General features: G+C 41.7%; 1 protein-coding gene across 2 annotated transcripts in view; it reads right to left on the bottom strand.

Annotated features, from left to right (window-relative positions):
• Positions 1-1,602: 1,602 nt before the first annotated feature.
• The window catches only part of BLTP3B (bridge-like lipid transfer protein family member 3B), a gene marked incomplete at its 5' end in the record, with an annotated part of 59,316 nt that continues 36,904 nt past the window's right edge, over positions 1,603-24,014 (bottom strand). The window contains 10 exons of one of the 2 annotated variants that reach the window (XM_084268309.1): positions 1,603-1,877; positions 2,568-2,733; positions 5,567-5,679; positions 7,794-8,050; positions 14,217-14,367; positions 15,916-16,052; positions 17,473-17,648; positions 18,047-19,545; positions 21,688-21,881; positions 22,620-22,761. In XM_084268309.1, coding sequence (XP_084124435.1) covers positions 1,752-1,877; positions 2,568-2,733; positions 5,567-5,679; positions 7,794-8,050; positions 14,217-14,367; positions 15,916-16,052; positions 17,473-17,648; positions 18,047-19,545; positions 21,688-21,881; positions 22,620-22,761 — 2,961 coding nt within the window. In that variant the 3' untranslated portion in view covers positions 1,603-1,751. Of the gene's footprint in view, positions 1,878-2,567; positions 2,738-5,566; positions 5,680-7,793; positions 8,051-14,216; positions 14,368-15,915; positions 16,053-17,472; positions 17,649-18,046; positions 19,546-21,687; positions 21,882-22,619; positions 22,762-24,014 lie in introns of both variants that reach the window. The other variant, XM_084268308.1, reaches the window with a different exon arrangement.

Below are 24,014 nucleotides of genomic sequence, written 5' to 3'. Positions count from 1 at the left end.
CTCCCATGAATCTGACATGAATCTGACTACTGGTATTTAATACTGTGCTGGCTAAAATACCTTTTGAAATATAAATATTTAGTTTCTCTATTAGAAACAGCTGTGTGAGTATTGTTTCATCTTATTCAGAATAATAAGATAAAAATTTCCATGGACATTAGAAGGAGTTTCGACTAGGGTTTTGTAAGGCAGGCTTTAAAATAGTGCCTGAACCAGTTCTCCCACAAAGTTCTTGATTAAAAACTACATTCTTTCGTTAACTATTTTCAGCAGTGCAAATCCTGTGTCCTCCAAAAAGTTTTAATGAAAACCTTTTTAATTAAAACTAGTTTGACAGCCTGAATATCCAAAGTGGAACCACAGGATACTAAACACTCTGAGATGTGTCTGCATCTCTACAAACAAAACTTCCCTCAAATGTGCCATGGAGCAGAAACAATTGTGGTAGCAATTAAAAGATTTTCAGTTGTCAGATTCAAGGTCACTAGTTAAATTATTCGGTCATTTTCACTTTAGCAAAAACAATCTCTTACAGGCATGTATTTTTTTTATGTTGTTTCCTAAGTTGTTTAGAAGCACACTCATATTCTCTATTTCACAGCGTTGTGCTTTTTTTTTTAATTTATTCATCTGTACCAGGTTTTAGCTGAAAATTATTCTTCAATTTGTACAAATCACCCATGATTTAAACTGTATAATTACATTTCCTGTAATCTCACAATTTCACTGGGTAATTAAATTATTCTCTACAGCTTTTTTATCAAAAAAAAGCAATATACAATTAATGAATCCCTGTAGGATTCTCTCCCTCCCCCCCCCCCACACTGCCCCCCACCCTGCCCTAAGCATTGACATTACATATTTAAATACATCGGAGCAAATCCTTGAGCGTGTCAGACAAGTTGTGCAGAAGTCAGGCACGCAGGCAACACGGCTCGAAGCTCACCTTCTTGCAAAGGGCTGCAGCCTGTTGCAGGGCTCTTTCCTCCTCAAAGAGAGAGGAAACAAGCAAAACAAAAAAAGGGTGAATGTCTAAATGACATCAGCTGGACAGGTAACAGCCGCCCTTCGCACAGAAGGAGAGCCCCGTAGTATGCCCTCTTACTGAAGTTCTCCAGCATTTACTGTGGTGTTTTAGGAGTGCATGTGGAAAGGGTACATGGAACTCTATAGCACCAGAGGATTACTCTTAAAATCCTCTCTGGGCAATTTACACTGAATTTAGGACCAGTTTAGGGATTGTAATTGTCAGCAGCTATACTATTCTAGAGGACCTAGCCCATATCATCATAGTGCAAATGTAGCCTCTTCTTTGTAACAGTAAAACACCACCAGAGGTACCAGTTTGTTAATGAGGTGTGGTACATTTTACTCCCTTACACACCCAGGCACCTCCTTTCATCGCTGAGCCACCCACTTTTCAGAAAACATTTTAAAAATAACACCTCCTTTGATAATATTAAAAGTAGGTGATATGATTTTTTTCTTCAGTAAATTAATAAAGTACAGTAAAAACTGATTTTTCCAAAGTCATTTCAGTTTAAAATGGGCTGAAAAAAGTGACAACATTTAATGACAATTTTGGAATGGTAACCAGTTCACAAACATTTTGTTTGTAATGAGAAAACTGTCTGTGACAAAAAAAAAACCAAAACCCACATGTCCTCCAGAGAATGACAAAAGGTATTTTAGATGCCACTGTCACCTTCTGAAGTTCTGCTGACGATGCCTCACACCGACAGAACACTGTCCTACTGATGCTCAACATTCATCTTCCTTATACGATGGAGCAGGGCATCTTTTTCCATCTGGGCCTCAGCAAGAGCCATTTTGGCTTTGGCTAGTTCCTGTTTGAGACATTCGTTTTCTTCAATGAGCTGAAACGATGGGGTTGGAAGACAGCAGCGTCAGTGTTCCTGCACACCCACAACTTATTTCCATTACAGTAACTTCTAGAACACCTGATGTTTGGGCTGAGACAACTGTGACCCGATTCCCAGCCAGTGAGCACAGAACACAGACAATGTCAGTGCACTGAGTTCCAAGGCAAGTAACCAGAGGCCTCAGCTATGCCATTTCCATTCTGGAGCAGAGTGGAAATGACACCAGGTTCTGAGCTCTCAGAAGGGATTCTTACCCACTGGGGAAGAACTCAGCCAAACTGATGCGTGGCTTCTGTAGTCATCAATTAAAAATCCAGGTGTGATTGACAGAGCACTAAGGGCCTGCCTTAACAGTCTAGTCCTTTGTCTTCGGCAGTTGCGTTGTACAGGGATGAGGGAGACTGGGAAAAGAAGGGACTTGCTCCCTCATAAAACTCCATCAGATATAGACGAGGGGAATTAGTCTGCAATGTATTATTACCCTATGTAGAAAGCAGCATTACATTTATTTTGCGTGCCTCAGTAGTGACCCACAGGATAATATCTGTAATTCGTACTTCCCGTCTCAAACTGATGAACCTGAGTAACCCCTGAGCCCACCCCCAGATAACGTAACAGTTATGAGTGGTGATTGGAACATAACTGGGGGGAGGGAAAGGAGGAGTCAAAAGGAATTCTTAATACCTCATTTTTAAGGAGGTCAGCTGAATCCCTGCCTGACTTGGAAGGTGTGGGAATCTCCAAAGCTGTCTGCGTGGCTTGGTCCTGTGTTTTCTGTCCAACAGGTCCAGACGCTTGCTGCAACGCACCACCTGAACTCCTCATCTTTGACACATCGTTCACTCTCTGACTGTCTGCATGACAGGAAGATACTTATGAGCAGTGCTTAGGGGGCTTTTGTCTGTTTTTTTTTTTTTTTTTTAAAGTTTGATTCTCATCAGCAAAAAATTAAAACCATCTAAACAAATATATTACTAATATTAAGTACATTTATATTTACTTCCTAAAAATCAAATTAAATTAAATGTCATGTACCTTTTTGGAGGAAGAGAGAAAGGAAAGGAAGCATGAGAGGAAGCAATATGTAGCTTCCAGCTTGAAGAAAACTATTCACATTTTTATACTGACCAGCATTACCACCACAGAACATGCATTCTGGACAATTAGAAGTTTGCAAACTATTAATATTGCTATTAATACGCTGTCACCAGATCCAAATCAGCTCTGAAAACTGCATTTACATTTGAAGACACAGTCAGATGAACCTGCAGGATCAAGTTTTTAAATTATAAAATAAAGTGATTTGGCATTAAGGAGACTTTCCAGCATTTATAACTGAAGTGCACTGTAACAGCTATTAAAACATACTGCTCTACCCCGAGGGAAGAAATGAGGGCCATCGTTCTTAAAATTCTTCTTAAAATATTCTGAGTTGTAGTTTGATTTTTTTCTTTTTCTAACATTTTCTTCTAAACCAGAGTTTTCTGTTCATTACCCCTCCCTGCACCACACACAGATGAGGACTCAGAAACGTGGCGCTGCGGGCACACAGTGCTGTGCAGATAGCATTTGACCTGTGCCTCTGCAGTCGCTGTACCTGAGCGATCCACGGCAAGAACAGGGATCAAAGCACTTCAGCAAAAAGGGGAAAAAACATGAGCCAAAAGAAGCTACTATTTCTGCTGATGTGTAGAGTATGAAAAGATGACTAAAATGCATTGGGCATCTTTAAACACCCCAACAACGTGTCAGGTAACATGAAGAAATTAAAATACAAGCAAACCATGCCACTGTGTACCTCAGAGAAGTCCAGGGCATCTTTGCTATATGCGCCCATTAGGTTGGCAAAGGGGGACTAAGATCACCCTGCAGCCTCCTCTTCCTCAAGTCACACAACACATTGCTGGAATAAAGGATTTGGGGTCTGAGTGAAAGGGTGTTTGAAGATTGAGGGGCAAGGCTGCTCAGAGGATCCTGGGCAGGCTGAGAAACAGGCTGACTGGAGGCACATAACATTCAGCTGAAGCCAGTGTGAAGTCCTGCAGCTGGGAGCAAATAACCTCTTGCTCTGACACAGGCTGGGGCCAGACAGGACAGAAAGCAGTGCTGGAGAAGTGACCTATACACTTTAGTCAACAAGATGACTTATTGGCAGTCAGCAGTGAACTCTGACAGCAAAGACCAGGCACGTGCAGGCTGGTACTATCAAGTGCACAGCTAGCAAGGTGAGGGGAAGTTATTATTCCCCTATACTCAGCACCAGTGAGACCACGTCAGGAATACTGGATCCAATTTTGGATTCCCTGGTGTAAGAAAAATGCCAGCAGCAGAGAACCACTAAGATAACTGTAGCCAGTAGCACATGATGCACAAATGAAGGGCTCAGGGAGACTCAGACTGTCAAATGTGAAGATGAGAAGGGTGATCTTAACGCCACCTTTGCCAACAGAGTATAAGGTTACAGAGAAGATGGACCAGACTTCCTTCAGGTGCTTGCTCAAGCACCTCTGTCTTGAGGTGGCAGGACAGGAGGCAATAGACAGAAGCTGCAACAAAGCATATTCCAATTAGACATCACCAAAAAAAAATTAACCACAAAGGTGGTCAAATACTGGGACAGATTATTTAGGTCAGGTTGTAGTATCACCTTTTTGGTGCTCAGAACTTGACTGGGCAGGACATTGAGCAGCTTGACCTAATGAAGCTAGAAGCTCTCTGTAGGCCCTAGAGAGCAAAGGCCAGAGTCATTGCTGACCAAGGCTGAGCCCATCAGCAGTGTTTATAGCACCTCTGTGAATCACATGTAGGAGAAAAAACCCCACAGGCAGACACATTTTGCCACTGGAGAAGGCAGCGAGAAGATGTAACGAGCTGTGTGGACACCAAGGCTGGTGAAGGGGGGAGAGGAGGTGCCCAGGTGCCAGAGAGAAAGATGCCCCTGCAGCCTGTGGAGAAACCCATGGTGGAGTGGGTGTTGCCCCACAGCCCATGGAAAAGGCCGAGATCCCACCTGCAGCCTGGGGAGAGGCCCCACGCTGGATGGAGCAGGTGGAGACATAGAGAAGATGCTGTGACCTGTGTTGCATTAAGCCCCGGTCAGCACTTGCAGCCCGTGGAGAGTGATAGAGTCAGAGATGAGTGAGAGAGAGATCCACGCTGGAGCAGGTTTGCTGGGGGGGGACTTGCTACTCTGTGGGGGGCCAGGCTGGAGCAGTCTGGGCCTGAGAGACTGAGATACATTCTGTGGTTCATGACTGATCTCTCCCTGTCCTTATCTCAACTCCTGAGCCTCTCAATATCTATTTTGTCCCCTGTACAGCTGGAAAGGGGAGTGATAGACCAGCTTTAGTGGGCGTCTGGCCTCCAGCCAGGGCTAAACCACCACACATGAGGAAGTGATGTGCACTGATGAAGCCTAACCTGATCAAGTTATATGCATATTTTTATTTCTCTCTGATCGATGCAGCTGTGGGTTATCATCACAGGCAATACACTATTCAAAAAGATAATTTTGAATTGTAGCATGACTACACTTAGAATTAGGGTACATGGCACCACAACTTACATAAATTATCATCACTTATCTTTTCATTATTAGCCACATGTCTGCCCAAAGGAAAACACTCACTATTAATAATGATAATCAGATTATAATATTGAGCTGTCAAGGTGCAGGAACACACAAACCTCTAATGAGAAAAGAGCCATCATCATTTCGTTCTATCCAGAGGATGTCAATATGTAGTTTTATTGGTACCAGCTCAGAAGCCTTGAGATTTTCACGTGGACTGTCATCCTAAAAAATACAAGTATTTCAAAATGAGTTTACCAGGAAATAAAAATAGTTAAAATGTTCACTTAAACATAAGTAGATTTTATGAAACTTGAAAGGAAATATTTCAGAGTAGCATTTTCCAATGGGTTCTCCATTAAACTTTTGCTCCACTTTTTTTTTTTTTTTTTTCCCAGGGATCATATTAAAGGCCCAGATTTATCTCTGGAGTAAGTCTGCTGAACTCAATATATGCAGTCTGACTAAAATACTTCAAAGTCTTTTTACAGACATCTCAATAAGATTATATCCCAACTCAAGATGTTCTTTAGCTCAGGAACTCTCAAGAGTCAGAGATAAGAAGCCTGCACCATATAGTATCTGATTTTCCCTTGAACTATTTAAAGACTGAACGGGTACAGCTACCGTTCCTGAGCGGATTTTGTTTTTCTAGAATTTAGTGTGGGATTACACCAGCTGCAGTTCAGTTATATTACTGTACCCAACAGAAGAGAAACTTCACAAATTACTTTTTTGGGGTCTCCCATGGAAGTCTTTATAGTTCACTATCCCTGTCAAGCAGATTTAACACAGTCAGCATAATCAGAAACTATACATATCAACATTAAGCACGCAGCAAGAAAGCTGTTGAAGTATAACTGCCAAAGTTTCTTGAAACAGTGCTGAGATTGCAGGAGAAAAAATAAAATGCCCTTTTTCTTAAATTCTCCCCCCCAACATGTTTCTTCCCTTGCAGAAGAAACAGAAGAAAACACTGCTTTGAATAGGCAACACAGTATAAATCTGAACCACGTCCTCTGCTCTTATCACCTCAGAACTCCACAGAAATGAACCATCCCTATGTCAGCTTTGCAGTCCGTCCACCAGCAGGAGTAACTTCCCTGTGACTCGTGTGCACTACTGAGCAAACACCTCCATGCCTTTGCTGCCAAGCAGACCTACTGACAGCTCCTCACTGTGTATTCCCCACCTCAAACAGCAGCTTTCTCAAGGACACATTGCTTAAGCCTGCCTTCTTGCCAATAAGCCGGCACAATTTGGGGTTTAAAATCACACGGCCATACGTGAAGGCTTTCTGTTTCACATGTGGGCACTCACAGTTGTGATACACTGAAGTCTGAGGGACAGATCCACGGCTCCTACAGAAAGTGCTTGTGCTACTCCTGTCGCAGAAACAGCCCTAACGGATCCTCAGGGGATGGGAAAGCTGTGTCACAGAGGGAGGCAATACTGACACACCGTAGTGGTAACAACTGCCCTTCTGGACAAGAATGATCTTAGCAGAATCAAGGCTTCAGCTCCAGATGCAGAAATGGAGCTGCTCTTCCAGTCTTCACCTTTGTTCAAAGTTGATAGGGGTGACTATTAACTTCCAAAGCAATGTTACAGGTATGTTTATTTTTCCTATTGTTCCCCCTCCCCAAACAAGTGTCCTTAACTTTATATTCAATGGTTGCAGAGCACAGAACTCACCATCTCCTTTAAATGGCTCAAAGAAAATCCCCTAGGAGACCTGAGCAAAGCATTGTCCTCTTAATGTAATAATTTAAGCTTTGGTGGTGAGAAAAACTTGTATTATTTAGAATCTGGTTTTGGAACACGAAATCTGTGATCCCAGAAACAGTATTTAAAAGATTTGAGCTGGAATTCCCATAATATTTTTTCCTCCTTTTCTGTTGAACTTTCACCGCAACAACCATCCTATAAGTAGAAGAGAGAATTCACCTCTAAAAGCTGTGGCTTCTAATCAGAAAACCATTGTTACGCTAAACAAAAAAAGTCCATCCAGAAAAACCAACATTGTGCCTCTAGAATCTTGGTATAGCTTACCTATAAACCCCCTGATGCTGTCAGGCTACAAAAGGGACTGGGAGAGCAGGCAAAAAGTGTAAAATATTAACCTATATAAATAGCTTGGTCACACAGAGAATTCCTCTCTAGTCATACCACAGAGCTAAGCAAATCTATGTATTTTTAAATTGTTTTAGTGTTATCTAATGACCTTCCAGAGTAGGATAGCAGTTTCTTTGAAGTGAACTGCGTCTAGATTAGCGGTTTATCATCAAAGAAAGAACACAATTCCTTTAGAGCAGCCAAACAGCTCATTGTTAACATACTTTTAAATTAACCCTGGCATTAGAAACTTTTATCTTCATGGGCATCACTTCTGCGACAGTTTCATCTTCCAGAAAGTGCTGTATGTTTGTGAGGGAAGACGTTAGAAACTCCGCGCTGAAGTTCTCCACGTGACACTGAAGAAAACCGTTCTTTACAGCCAGCAGAGAATGTCTGACAGCACTCGGCCCACTTTCCCATCTCAAACTAATCTCAGGTGATGAATTAACTGGTCCAGCCACAGATTTACAGTCAGAACCTGTTGCAAAAGGAAAATAAATTTGCATGAAAAATTTTGCCATGTACCAAAAAACCCAGTTATGATGCAATTACTTCTACCTCTATTGTCCAACTGATTTTCCAAAAGTACATTAGAAGTATTAATGAATTACAGTGTTGCAAATACAGAACTTCAGAGCAAATTCCTAAGCACATCACTGCAAAGTCCTAAAGAGAAATAAACAGTATATACAAGGACTAGTACCTCGCTGTGACAACAGGAAAAGACGATACAGAAGTATCACTGCATACCAAAAAAATTCTGTTTCCTCAATGTCTTGATGATGCACAGCTCTTGTGCATACTTCTCTACTAACCCCTTCAATTTTATTTCAGTATAAAACCATTTAGGTCAGTCCACTCTCTCAGGAAAGCAGGTATCCTCTTGGTAATAGCCATGAGCCAGCAGTGTGCCCTGGTGGCTAAGAGAGCCAATGGGATCCTGGGGTGCATCAGGAGGAGTGTGCCCAGCAGGTCAAAGGAGGTGATCCTCCCCCTCTACTCTGCCCTGGTCAGGCCCCACCTGGAATATTGTGTCCAGTTCTGGGCTCCCTGGTATAAACCAGACAGGGATCTCCTGGAGGGAGTCCAGAGAAGGGCTACAAAGATGATTAAGGGCCTGGAGCATCTCCCCTGTGAGGAAAGGCTGAGTAAGTTGGGACTTTTCAGTCTTGAGAAAAGAAGACTAAGGTGGAACCTTATTAATGTTTATGAATATGTTAAGCATGGGATGCAGGGGGGGAATGGCCAGCCCCTTTTCAGTGGTCTGTGGGGATAGGACAAGGGGCAATGGCCTCAACTTGGAGCACAGGAAGTTCCACACCAACACGTGGAAGAACTTTTTCACAGTGAGGGTGACAGAGCCCTGGGACAGGCTGCCCGGGGGGGTGGTGGGGTCTGCTTCTCTGGAGATATTCAAGACCCCTCTGGACGCCTCCCTGTGCAGTATGAGCTAGGGAGCTGCTTTGGCAGGGGGGTTGGACCCGATGATCTCTCAAGGTCCCTATCAACCCCTAAGATTCTGTGATTCTATGATTTTCCTGCTTTGGGAACTTACTTGCTAACACTCAGGAACATAAGCAGCGTTGCAGTAAGACAGAGAACATGACCACATGGTGCTTCCATTATGTGGGTGGCAGTAGATTCGAACTTGGAAAAAAACCTCTAGCAGTTTCTTTTTACTTTCAGTATCTTTCACAAGGACAATAGCAACATTCAACTTAGCAGTTCTAAAAATAAGTAAAATATTTAAGGTAATCCGATGTTTTTTGGGGGGAGGGGGTGTGTGATGGTGGGAAGGTAGGCAGCTACTTGTCAGTATCCATTTGTTGTACAAAAAAGAGGGTTCACCACCAGAAATAATTCTCAAGTCATCTGGTCAGTGACCTACAGGAATTATCTGTATGACAAAAAAGCATATTTCCAGTACTTCCCAGTAATTACATTAAGAAGCAAACACTGACACTTGGAAGATTGCTGAAATCAAAGTCAGTCAAATAAAATCAACTTAATTATGTCAAATTTATACTAGAAGAGCATCTAACTGTTAAAAAAATTTGAGAGAAATAAACCAAAACAAAACTTCATGGTTCCCTCAGGAAAGACCAACTTCCAAACTGGAAAAAAGAAGTGGATTAAGTTAAATTTAAAGATTAAGTAAGACATCCCTTTTCTAATTTTCTTTCTTTAATACTATTCTTGGCACAGTATTACTGGCATACCGTTTATTGTAATCTCCCCTTCTGGGTTTCTGCATGTGCAGACCTGTGCAGTTACCAGAAAACAGCAGAGAAGGTGTGCAGGAAATCTAGTCTCAGCCTTCCAATACCTACAGGAGGTTGTAAAGACAGAGCAAGGCTTCTTGGTGGTGCTCATCAGAAGATTGAGAGACAACAGCTTAAATTGCAACAAGAGAGGTTCAAACTGAATGTAAGAAATGAGGAAAATTAAGCAGCAGTGCAGGCTTCCTAGAGAGGTTGGGCAGTCCCTGCCCTTGGAGGTCCTTTCCAGGACCCAATGGGATAAAGCCCTGAGCAACCCATCCCGATTTCAGAGATGACCCTGCTTTGAGAACAAGATTTGATTAGAGATGTCTTGGCATTGCCTCCACTCCTCTACCCTCAATTACCCTGTGATCATGTGGAGTTCAGGCTTCCTCTGTGGTGGCTTCTTCACCGTGTATGTTAACGTTAAGTAATACCACGTGCTGAAACAGATGCAGCATGCTTTACCTCTCCAGTTCAGAGACCACCTGCTCTGAATAACCTGACATGTCCTGCAGAAGGAAAACAGCCCGCTGGTGGGCTGCAAGCTACATTGCTTCTCTTCAGTAAAACCTCCACTGGGTGCCTTCACATAAAGGAAGGGCATACTTCAGAGTTAGTGCTCCTTCTGAAATTAAAGCAGCTGCTTTACAGGGCACTTGGGCTTGGTTAGAAGTCCAAGGTGTCCCTGCTGATCACATCTCTCTCTCTGTCTCTCCCTTTTGCATTCTCCCTGACTCTTGTCCCCAAGATCAGTATCTCCAGATCCTCAAAGCCTTATCAAAGTAGGATCATAGAGCATAAGCTCTCTTTACAGATAGATACAGATTTTCCCTGGTTGCACAGGCCTTGTCACTGGCCAGAGACGGACGCAGTCAAGCCCCAGAGATGGCTGGTTATCGGTCACAGCAAGTTCTTCTCTGCTGGCCCCAGGAGGAATTCCTGATTGCTCTTGGGAAGTATTAGTAGGGGAACATTACCTGTTTCATTCCTCTTAAGCAATCTGTGATGTATTACTTTTCAAAGTTACAGATGAGATGCCTCTGGTACATTCAACAGTGGCTTATAAAGGGCGTAATGGTAACCTAACAAGAAGATAAAGGACACTGGTGCAAAACTGGCTTTGTTCCAGGTTCCTAACAGCTGGGGAAGTGGACCACATCTCTAGTGAGGATGCTGATACGGTGCCTAGAAAAAGTTAAACACCTACTACATTCCTGTACAATGTGCTTTCTCCAAGAGGGAACCAAACTAAGGGAACCAGATGTAGATGATATCAACTACAATTAAACATGCCAGCTCTAGGAAAGCAGCTCCGGGATAGTACTGAGTAGGAAGTTTTGAGCAATCAGGAGGAACTGTATCAGTGTCTGTTTTGTATATCTCTATTTTCAAAAGAAAAAAACAAGTGGGGTAAGAGGAGGGGTGAGAAGGAAAATTAACTGTCTATATTCATCCCAGAGAACGTGCAGGCTAGTCAACTGTTTTAGACCAAGTGCAGATAAGCATACAGCATAAATTTATTCAAGCAATACTGCCCCAGTCTGAACAGAGCACAGGTCTGAAAGCTGTAATTCCAAGTTTCAGTACAGCATGCAACAGACATTGCCTGGAGCTACAGCAGCCTGGCATATTAATTAGTTTGCTTTCCTATCTGCAGATTAATTGGGTTCCCCTTTCTGTACAGTGCCCAGATCTCATAGGTGACCTGGCGCAGCAGTAGTGTCAAGACATATGCACATAACTATTGGCAGTAGAGTCAGGGTAGATGAATGTATCATCAGTCTGTGTTGACAGAGACCATTGGGAAAAGCTGTAAGTGAACATGAGAATCTTCAGCTTCTGCTGTGAACTAGAACATCTCCCTTTGCTACCTCTGTGAACAGAGGTTTCCACAACACTAACAGTCATGACCCCATCCTTGAATCCTTCCAATGTTTAAGAAATTCAAGATCTCACATTTCTCCCCCCCCCCCCCCCAAAAATACAACCCCCAAACCTAAAAACCCCAAAACCAACAAAAAAAGCACACTGCAAATACCTTTTGTGGCTCTAGTCCAGACAGAGGAGAATTAGCTATTGACAGTTTTTGAGAGGAAGGGCAACTCTCCAGATAGGAGAACAATAACCATGTGGTCCGATGAGTCTCTACAACTGGTTTGGGAAACTGTTTCTCTCAAGGATCTATATTCTTCCCACAGAGAGAGCAATAAGCAGTGTGTGCCCTAAGTATTTCTGGACCAGGAAACAGTGCCTGTCTTATAGCTGGAAGAATCCAGTGAAATGTAGAAAAAGAGCAGAAGACCACACATTGAGTCTCAGTCATGAAGTTGACTGCGGTTATCTTGCAGATACCTTGAAAGGGCACAGTCAAGAGTGGACAGAGTAGAAAATGCATTGAACCATTTTGGAAACTGCTATGAACTGCTCTTCCCTTCTTCTCCAAGCATGACTTGGTCTCAGTAAAAGCACTGTTCTTCCCAGAGTACCTCTGCCATGCTCCAGCCCCTCCTTCTGTTATTACTGCCAGACAAGATCTGATACAGGCAATGTCCTGCAGCCAGCCATGCAGGGAAACGCACAGAAGCCACATTGCTCTCAAACTTACTCCAGCTACTAGGCATACTCTTCCCTTTCTACACCTACTGCACTAAGAGTACTGTAGGTTTTAAATGCTTTGCATAGTTCCCCAGCTTACTGGCTACAACTTAATTCAGCACTTGAGTACGTTTTATTGAAGGTCTTGGGGAGGTGTATTTTAATTGGGATATTTGCTTACACTTGTGCCCACTGGTTCTTTTAGTTGGATTTTGTTACTGTTAGCTCATCTAAATTGCTTCTTTTGATCTAATTCTCAAGCTTCTTCCCAACCTTGATCCTCTGGATTTTATTTTTATTTTTAAACTGTTTTCTCCCTTGGTTCTTCTATTGGAATAAATGTAGGAGATGTGGAGCATCGGTGGCTGCGGAAGACTCCTGATGCAGTACAGAAAGCTCAGCCCTACAGTGGAGAGAAGAAAAGATGCACATCACAGGATGGGAGGGACCAAACTTGTTGTCGGCCTGCCCACCCACCAGAAGGAGAACTGAAGAGATAGGAAGTAGAAGTATTTGGAGATTCCAATCACATTATAACCTTCTCTCCATAAAATAATCAGCCAGTGCACAAGCCTCTCAATCAGCTGAAACAGAGGATGCAGGTTCTAATTTTAGATCCACGTGAGAGCAGGAAGGGGGCATGTTCTGACTATTTACTCCCTCTTGCTTTTACAGAGGATATGACAGATAACCAGAATTCAGTTTGCCTGCTGTAACTGAAGGTCAGCTGTGAGCCTTCCCTGATGGACTTCCCTCTGCCTTCAGATGTCTGAATGCAACTGCAACATCGTGCAACAGCTGCTCAGGCAGCAGCTGCTGGCAACTGCTCAGCTTACCAGTAAATGGGTTCCTCATCTAGGGCATGAGAAGCCATACCATCAAGCACAACCTCCTGAAGAAAATCCATGCTGCTGTAAGGCTGGAAATAAATGGCAACCAACAGCTGCTATGGCTGTTTCCTGGGAAAGGAGATGAACCAGAAGAAAGAAGCAGGTGTGTCAGGGATCTGCCCCAAAAAACCCTACAGCATCCAGCAATCCATGTGGAGGGCTGGCAGAGGGGAGCAAAGCAGACTGTGACATGAAGTGGCACACTGATACATCACGCCAAGAAAAGAAAACCTCACAGCATGTGAACTAGGTTTCCTGGCAGAGACTGTACGTGTACTCATGCCCAAGAACAGCTCCAGCAATACACTGGTTGATCTAGTTGTGCAACTATCTGGCATGAAACAACATCCAGTGTTCTTATCAAGCTTTTTTTTTTTTTTAAAGGCTGACAGAGCTCTTTTTACTGACACAGAGTCAATGTTTAACTTTCCTTAAACCACAGAGATTATAAATCTGCTTAAAATGTGGGTGCTGACTAAATCCAGAGAAATAGATCTTGAAGAAAAGAAACAGCCTTTCAAACCAAGGTACGTTTAAGCAAAGTATTGTTAGAGCAGCAAGAGAGTTCCATCTTCACAAAACGCAATGGAATTACATAACATAATGCAACTTATTTGATTAAAAAAAAAGCAAACTAATGACCAGAATTCAATGCAATGAATTTTTTACCCAGGCTATAAATTAAAAATTTCCATTTTTAATTCCTTCCTTTCAATGTATGGCAACTGGGAAAGGAATCAGAGCAGGTACTCTACACCAGCACAAAAGGGGTGCCACTGTCCTAACATTAAAACTGGTTTTGTGCTTTAAGGATAATAATGGGGCTTTTATTTACTTAGAACAAATGTTTCTACCTCCGATTTCACAACACTGAGTTCTCAATGTTAGTTCTTACCAACGGTTCTGTTGCAAAGATAGTGCCGAACACTGATGTTTCCCAGTTGATTGGGTATCACTTGGTTGACCTGTAGGCATATTTCTGTGTCTTCACCTCTGATGTCAATCTCACCGTTAACACCAAATATTTGGAAAACCACAACAGACATCTGCCAACAAAAGGCAAAACAGTATGAGTTTATGAGTGGTCACTGTTACTTAATTTCTGCCTAAACATTTTCCTCCACAAAAGGAAAAGAAACTTTGTATCCATAACCCTTGCTCACAGAAAAAGCAGTTTTCTCATTTCTTCTTCTTTTCAACAATGGTTTACTCTATGGTCTGTCCAAAGACAGATTCTTGATTTATAACCCACTAAAACTGACTCAGAATTGGCCATAAAACTTATGAAAATGAGACAGACTTTCCCCGCTCTGACAAAGCTGCATATGACCTAAGTGACACCTGAAATTTTCCATGTCTGCATTTAACTTCATGCTGACCATCAGCACAGCCAAGCATTTGCAGTGCTGAATCAGAGCAGGTTAAAGAATGAGGACAGAGTACTAAACTTTGGCTATCTGCACTGTACTCAGCATTTTTTCTCTATTTATCAGATTGCAGCATCTGTCAAAAAAAAAAAAAGAAAAAAAAGCAGCAGACAGTTTCAAACTACAGCTTTGGGTTCACAAGATACACATCCACCATCATTGCTATTATTTGGGGTTCATTTTTCTAATGATTTTTTAGTAATATTCTATAAGTAGAAAAAAATATGCCAACATACATCTGCATAACAAGCTGAATGAAGGCTTTTTTTTCCATATTGCCTAGATGTACAGATGATTGAAAATTTATTGAAAAAGGAACCAATCATTTCAGTGAGCTGCTTTTTTATGTTGTTTTGTTTTTAAATAAAATGACGGTGATCCACAAATATTTCAAAACAAAGGTAGATGTACAAGACTAACATCAAAATAAAGGAAAATACGTGAGGAAGTACACTACAGATTTCACTGAATTCACTGCCTTTCTCTGGGCCCACAGACTCTTAGGTGTCCAGATCGTGACCTTAAATGATACAAAAATGTAATTTAAGAAGCATTGATTAGAGCAAAGATCAGAACGGAATAAGTAGGTAGGCAGATGGAGACCAGTCAGACCCCACGTGGTGTCTCAGGGAGGGAACCTCTCTCTACATGCATTATTACAACCTTCTCTAAATACAGGACATTGTCCTGACACAACACTGGACAAGGGGCATCTCTGATCTAACATAGCAGAGCACCTGTTCTACTCCTATTTGCAAATAGGACAGAATGCTACCAGTGCTCAGGAAACACCTCCACGTGAGAGATGTCAGCGTTACGGTGCTTTCTTTTCTCTCTACTTGTTAAAAAGCTCATTCTAAATACCATATTCAATAGAGTTTTGCTATGTACTAAAGCAAAACTGTCAGAAAATATTTCTAAGTGGCTACTGTCATTTATCAGCAGTGGCTACAGAGGAGATAACAAGGACAGAGAACGCTCAGTGTAACTTGGATTACGCACTTGTTTGTACTTAACACAAGTGCACTAGGTCTACAGGCTTCCATAACACACTAACTAAAGCTCCCCAAACTACTTGAAAAATCACCTCTAAAAGCATTAATTTTAGCTCTGCTTTAAGGATTAATTTACTGAAGCATGTATTCTAATGGAATTCAGTAATATTACCATTTCTTCACTAGTCTCATGGGCATTCTCCGAAGCAGCGCTCATGGCATCTGGAGATGACCCATCACAATTTTCAATCACTGTGCCTCCTTCATGGGCATTTTCTGATGGGCTTTGATAGTTTGTGGCTGTAATACCTTCCGTATATACATCAGAGAAAAACGCAAAGTTAGCATAGCATGACCTGGACCACTCCTGCATTAAGAATAAAGTCAGTGTCTGTTACTGTATGCACATATTAACTCATTTGTAAAAGGAGTTGAATAGCTTATTAAACAGATATTTACGACTGAACTGCCAAATCCATTCCTCTTACAGAGAGTTCAAAGTTCTAGATGCCATGCAGGTAACGCAGGATTTAGTGACAAAACGGAACTGGCACTCGACATGCACGGTTTAAAAACCAGTGCAGGGCCTTTTTCAGCCTCCCAAACCAAATATAAGCACTGATCCAGGAGGAAAAGAAGGTTAGAGATTCCATGCCATATATCGAAAACACTGCACACTGCTGTTAGATCAAACGTTGGTTCATGTTTAGAAAAATAATACACATATTTTTCATTAGAGTGACCACAGCAGTGTTTCCTTGACAACTAGAGAGTCATCAGACTTAACCTGCAGTTAAATATTGTTTAACAAGCTAAAAAGACATATAAAGGCTATTTAAAATGAAAGTGTATTTTACGACATACTCCCACATAAGCCCATGCAGGAAAACTCCTGCAATCCAAAAATGTAACAGGTTTACAAGTGGAATACTCTTCTCATTATTGCTCTAGACTGAAAAGGAATCCTATAGAAAGAAACTGTCACACTTTATTCAAAGTAGAATTTATCAGAAAAGAAATCCCAATAAAGTCTCCTTATTTTATTTCCTGATATTAGAAAATTTTTTATTAGTTTTGCCAGAAAGCTACTAGATCATGACAGTTACAGAAGTCCACAAAACTAGACTCTATAGATACAATTGCCATTTGACTCAGTTCCTCCCTCAGATCAGAAGCAAAAACAGATGCACAGATGAGGAAAAACTGGACCAACGCCTGCTGTTAGAGAGCCAATAGCTATAGGAACTGCTCTGTAGGGAATGAGCTGCAAGGAGACTACCAAATCTACCTGCCTGGTAACCAGCATGGTGAGTATTAGTGCAAATACATTTCTTTTTCATCTCCTTTAAAATCAAAGCTTCTTTACCACTTCAAGCATAATACTGATTCAGCGTGCAAACCTGTCAAGATTTACAACCAAAGCAACAGCAAAGCAGGGAACAGCGCTGCTTCATTCAGGCTTGCAACATACCACTGTGATGGCTTTACTCTCCTCAAGAGAGGAAAATTAAGTAGTGTTTAATTAAGTAGCACTATTTAAGTAGCACACCTTACTGTGTTCCCTTAAACGATCTGCTGTGAATATATTTGGTACCACTGACTGGAGAAGCTAACAGAAATAGTGCTGGAAATTACCCAGGATGTGTTGCAACTACAATCCTTTTGAGTATTATTTTAGTAACAATCAGCATTTTCATGTATTCCTTACAAGTATTTTAAGCTTGCTTACCTTTCTCCAGAAAGCTTTGGCTGTCACTTCCATCACTCTCTATCAAATGATCCTCTAGCATCATACTATCAATAGAGATGGTATCCAGAGAGACCTGTGATGGACTTCTCTTCATGTTCTTGTAAGAAACAGAGAATGCAGGGAGGTTGGACGGGCAGCGTTCCTTAGGCTTTGCACTTTTTAAATATAAAGACATTAGGAAATCATTATTTCAAATTAAAAGTAATTACATAGAAGTTACTTGCCTATAAATGAGGCAAGATATAGCAGAATTTTAAAAATCTGATTATTCAGTAATCCTTTGGCAAGAAAAAGATAAGGATAGAAGCAACATGCATATTTTTTCTCAATACATATTTCACAACACTTAAATTGCTTACATCAATTAACTAGCAATACATTTTATATTTCATTGAATGTTGGATAGTGTATATCTGGTATCTTTATATACTCATAAAATTTTCACCTACTACATGCTCACTTGTGTTGACCATTATTAAAAGGATATGGCCAACAAGACTGATAAGTAACTTCAAATAGTAGGAGAATTGATTTAGTATTAAATCTTCTATACCTTGATGATGACTGGGACGCAAACATTCTAAATGAGGTCACTTTCTCTTTGTTGATTTCAAGCTCTTCAGATTCTAAGGCCGCTTCTGTTTCCAAGTCGGTCACTTGGTTAGGACAGCTTTCAGTCGTACCTTCCTGTTCATTTAACTTATTTGAGAGTATGTTTTTGTCATCCTCCTTATCAGTGAAAAAATCAGTAGAATCTTCTCTCTTATTTGAAATGGGCACTGAATCCTTGGGATGCAAGCTACTTTTCTCGCTTAGAGGTCCACAGACCTCCTCAGAGTCACTTCTACTAAAAAGCCCACTGCTTCCTCCTTCACTCGTATCTCCCAAACCTTTATCTGAGGCATCATCAGAAAATGATGTTCCTTTCTGAAAATCTGTATTACTGTCCGATTTAAACAAAAGAGGATCTACTAAAATGCCTTTATTAACTTCAGCATTCACAGGTTTGCAGCCATTTACATAATCAAAATTAGTAATACCGGCCTGCGCTATCTTATTGCCACCTGATTTACTCTCTGTATTAAGAGCTTCTCCATTTCCCAAAGGGGAGAGCTCTGATGCCACAGGACTTTCTTCTTCCACACCTGGAGACTTACAAGGGTTTCCCTGAGTCACTGGATGGAGTAGTAAGGCTAGTTCGGCACTTTTCAGCAGGATCCCGATGCAGACATCCGTTTGCTTTGCAGGTTTTCCTGTCACTGCTTCTACATCATTCCTTAAGTTTTCCAGGAGCGATACAAGAGAGTCATGGAGAAACAGCAAGAAGAGATACTGGTAATGATTGATCTGCATGCTGACATGTTTTTGGACATGGACCAGAACGTGTACATCTGCATCAGAGGAAGAGCTGTCCGAAAGCACTCCGGAAGCGTCTGGCATTTGAATGCCATTGGCCAAGGGCTCCGTCTCGCTGCTGTAATATTCCTTTAGGAGCTTTTTACGTTGCAGTCTATTGGCAAGATCACTAGATTCACTTTTTGGAATGTTCACATCTGTCTGATTATGTGATAAAAGCTCTTTTTGTGACTTAGCAAATCTTACTGGCTGGCAGATCCAAAGTGAAAGTGGAAATGAGTCCACAAAGCTTATTGGTCGGCCCTTCCCGCTTTTTGTTCCTTCATAATCTATCCAAAACTGGGAAAAATGCAAGGCCCAAACATCAGTAGCTGCAGACATCTTTAATGCATATTTATTCAATTTGGGGACTATATAACCTTTATACACGTCGTGCATTTTGGTATCTTGTTCATGGGCATGCCTCTGGAAGATTGGATGCAAAAGATTAAAATTCTTCAGGGACTTTGGAAAACTGGTAAAAGTTCTACTGAAAAATTCACAGTCTTTGAAGTTCTGAAACAGAGCTTCCAGGTCAGAGTGTCTGCAGTTTGGTGAGCACCTTGTATTTGTAGCAATCATCTCTGAACTTTGAATGGAAAGTGCACGAGGTTGATCTTTATGAATTTCAGGTTTGTTTTCAAATGGGATGATGAACTGCAAAAGAGAAACGTATTTCATCTGGTTATAAATATGTAGGTGAAGGAGGTATACAAGTAAAGAAACAAAAACAATAGCCATGACACCTACAAAAAAGGAAAGTAACACTAATTTTATGAGAACTCGAGTATACTAACACAGAACAGGGATAGGTCAGGCTCACAGATTATTAGTTGTTTCCCTTTGTTTTTAAGGAGGCGGCTGTGGCACCTAAAACTCCAAATTTGTACAGAAAACATAAGGACCCTCAAAAATGACAGGCTCAGGCTTTTCTTATCTGAAGGATTTAGATTTAGGTCAGCTATATTAAGGCTCAAGAGCCTCATTTCTTCAACTCAGGAACAGCGTGGCTGGAAGTTTCTTTAAGTGTTCCAAGTACTTACAACTTTGAACTCCAAATTACAATTCTCTGCTTTTCAATCCGATTTGTCAAATAGCTTTTTCACTACAGTGAGTACTACAGTATTTTATTTCTCTGGTAAGATATAAGGCCTGTCAGTCTGACCTCAGTCCCGGGGAAGATCATGGAAAGGGTCATCTTGGGAGCTATCATGCAGCATATGCATGATGGCCAGGGGATCAGGCCTAGTCAACATGGGTTTACAAAAGGTAGACCCTGTCAAACAAACCTCATCACCTTCTATGACAAGGTGACCCACCTAATGGACAAGGGGAAGGCTGTGGATGTGATCTACCTGGACTTCAGTAAAGCCGTTGACACAGTTTCTCACAGCATTCTGACTGCCACTGGCCTTGACAGGTGAACCCTCAACTGGGTTAAAAACTGGATGGATGGATGGATGAGCCCAAAGGGTGGTGGTGAATGGAACAAAATCCAGCTGGAGGCCGGTCACGAGTGGCGTCCCCCAGGGCTCAGTCCTGGGTCCAGTTTTGTTCAACATCTTTATCAATGACCTCGATGAAATGATTGAATGCTCCCTCACTAAGTTTGCAGATGACACTAAGCTGGGAGGAAGTGTTGATCTTCCTGAGGGCAGGGAGGCCTTTCAGAGCGATCTGAACAGACTGGACCAACGGGCTGAGACCAATGGCATGAAGTTTAACAAGGCCAAGTGCAGAGTGCTGCACATGGGACATAACAACCCCATGCAGCGCTACAGGCTTGGGGGAGACTGGCTGGAGAGCTGTCAGGCAGAGAAGGACTGGGGGTGTTGGTTGACTGCAGGCTGAATATGAGCCAGTAGTGTGCCCAGGTGGCCAGGAAGGCCAATGGCATCCTGGCTTGTGTCAAAAACAGTGTGGCCAGTAGGTCTAGGGAAGTAATTGTGCCCCTGTACTTGGCCTTGGTGAGGCTGCACCTTGAGTACTGTGTGCAGTTCTGGTCTCGTCACCATAAGAAGGACATTGAGGTCCTGGAGCAAGTCCAGAGAAGGGCAACCAGGCTGGTGAAGGGGCTGGAGCGCAAATCCTATGAGGAGCCACTGAGGGAGCTGGGGCTGTTTAGCTTGGAGAAGAGGAGGCTGAGGGGAGACCTTATCACCACCTACAACTACCTGAAGGGAGGTTGTAGAGAGGTGGGTGATGGTCTCTTCAGCCAGGTGACAGGAGATAGGACAAGGGGAAATGGCATGAAGCTGTGCCAGGGCAGGTTTAGATTGGATATTAGAAAAAAAATTTTTACTGAAAGACTTGTCAGAGCCTGGAACAGGCTGCCCAGGGAGGGGGTTGAGTCACCTTCCCTGGATGTGTTCAAAAAAAGGGTTGATGAGGTACTTAGGGATATGGTTTAGCTTAGGATGGGAATGGTTGGACTCGATGATCTTCAAAGGCCTTTTCCAAACTTGTGATTTTGTGATTCTGTGATTTTTACTTCAGTGTTCAATTATTTTTTCTTCTGTCAACTTGATTTAACACAGTTAAATAATTTGTTAATACTCCCATTCATGTCTCCAGTACAAATGCAAAATACCTAGAACACAGATGAAGTGTGGAAGACAGATGTCTGTCTTCAAACCATCATGTTCTGCACGGTCATCAAGAGCAGTGCTGCTTATTGCATGGGTTGTTTGTTGGCTTATTTATTCATTCCCTAAGCTGCTTGGCTAGCAGCTTTTCAGAAGAAGAGAAAAATTATTTTCTTCCAAAGAACAAAAGAACAACTCCTCAACAACTGCATACCTTTAACATAAGTCCATCGACTCTAACATCAACATGTTCATCTGATTTTGAATTGTCATTTAACTTGTACATAGCCATGAACTGAATAAGACTCTGTTTCAAATCCAACACAAACTGATTTAGCCAAAGAATACTTCTCTCATCCAGGGTGAACTGTAAAGCATTCAGCTGGCCATATAAATTTGGACATGGAACTAGAAGAGAAAAACAAAATCATGAGAGCAAGTAAAATGTTTAGAGGTTATTTTTTGTTATTTTTTGAAAGAAGTGTAGACTTACATTTCTCCAGTTATTTTACATCAGAGAAACAACGAAACCTGCTCCTTTGGTCCCAGGAAAGAATAATTAATTGAGATACCTAAAGCGATGCTTCTTTCTCTCAGTACAAGCAACTGACTTTTTGAATGTAAATAGCTAATATTAGAATAGAAGGAAGTCTGAGGAGACTGTGAGAATGTCCTCGTTACAGAGGAAGGGCAGGACCAATGAGATTTGCTGTCCTCAAGTCCCACACCAAGAAACCCACTGACATTTCTGTATATGAGGCCAGGCCAGCCCCATAACACATTAATAAAAATAACTCCTGCAGATCATCATTCCATCTTAGTTACTACTGTAATAGTTTAAGTTGTTTTACGTAGCTAGATAATGCAACTGCAGAAACAATATGTTGGAGAATGAAGAATTTATGTCTCTGAAGACACTCACAGCATTTTTACTAAGTTAAAAACCATGCAAATAAAACCCCCAAGCATTTACTGGAGTATGCCAGGAACAAGTACTGCGGAAACAGAGCAATGTTGTGTTCTTTCCATTTTAGAAAGCTGTTACTATTTCCAATTTCAAACTGGAATCAGTATTAAGCTTCATGAAGGTGAAAGTAACACACAAAATTGAGGGTTCACTACAAAATAAACCCAACACAGTCTTACTAGGAAAGTCTTTTCCATCTGGGTAGTAGTATTCAGTGAATTCAATATGAATAGCTGGCATTTCTGGTGGAAGATAAAGTGACTTTTTATTGCAAGAGATCAAAGCTTTAGGGGAAGAACGGCACTGGTCCGCTGTTGAAACCTACAAAAGATAAAAGATTAACTTCATTAATACATTATGGGTTTTATGATTCATTAAGCATTTGTATTTGCAAGGCACTGCCCCTAACATGGTAACGTTCCACTGCTCTCAGATGTAGATCCCCAACTACACAAAGTGCAGACATCAAGAAACACCCAGTTGCCTCATAGCAGCAGCAATCTGCATAGCACAGTTTCACCAGAAGCTACGTAGTACTAATGGTACCAGATCCCCTTCCTTCATGTGAGGCGGGAGGTCACTTTCAAAGGCATTTAGTAGAAGCCTAGAAGGATCTGATATCTTTACTGCAAACACTACAGCTCCTGTATAAGCAATTACACTAGGACGTGGTATATTTACACACCATCAGTCCAGAAGAAACCCATATCTAGACAACAAGGAACAGATAAGCCAGGCAAGTTTATTACACAAGCGTCAGGAAGTCCTTGTGCTGTCATAAGGACAGATGCCAGTACGTGGGCCAACTCCTGACTGTGTACCTCTAAGCAAGGTGTTCAGCATGCACCTGGCAGAGATACGTATACCTGGCTATGCCCAAAGCTCTACTTCACAGGAGAACCAAGACACACTATACTCCCCTTCTGTTGCCTTCCAATGTAAATTATGATACAAGAAAGAGATCACCATTTGATAGGTGTTTGACCTTAAGTTTCTTGGAACATGCCCTAGTTTTAGAAGTCTGTTGTCAAAACAAAGCTCTTTCATCCAACACTTAGTAGGTCAGACTGCTAGTTTGAAATGAAAACTCAATACTAATATATGAAGATGTCTACTTATTTTAGTTTCACTGGCAATAATGAATGTATAACCTTTATAAGCCTGCTTCACTCTGTGTAGCTGTTTTCAAGGTGCAAACACCTCTGTATCAACATGCTAAAAAATTCAAGCAATAGCTTTTTGTGAATTGTACAGAAATAATGGCAATTTAAAAGCCTGAGGGTTTTTTTTTTGTGGAGGGAGGAGGAGACATGCATCTGAAGAGTAGAAGGCAAACAAAAGCACCGGCAGTAGAAAATGCTATCATAAAACCACTCCAAACCCAGATGAAGGCTCCTGGCAGCAAGCTGCAGCCACCCACTCCATCAGAAGCAGTATGACAAAAAAGCATTGAAAACTGGAAGAGCAAGTAGAAGTCACAATGACCAAGGGCACAAGTTAAGCATTTTTGTTAGGACCTGAGATTTAGAGTAGGATTCTCCCATATCACTACCATTCTGCTTAGAGATGTACTC

This window comes from Gallinula chloropus, assembly GCF_964237585.1.
Source record: "Gallinula chloropus genome assembly, chromosome: 1".
Classification (NCBI taxonomy): Eukaryota; Metazoa; Chordata; class Aves; order Gruiformes; family Rallidae; genus Gallinula; species Gallinula chloropus.
This window is presented reverse-complemented; position numbering and strand designations above follow the sequence as displayed.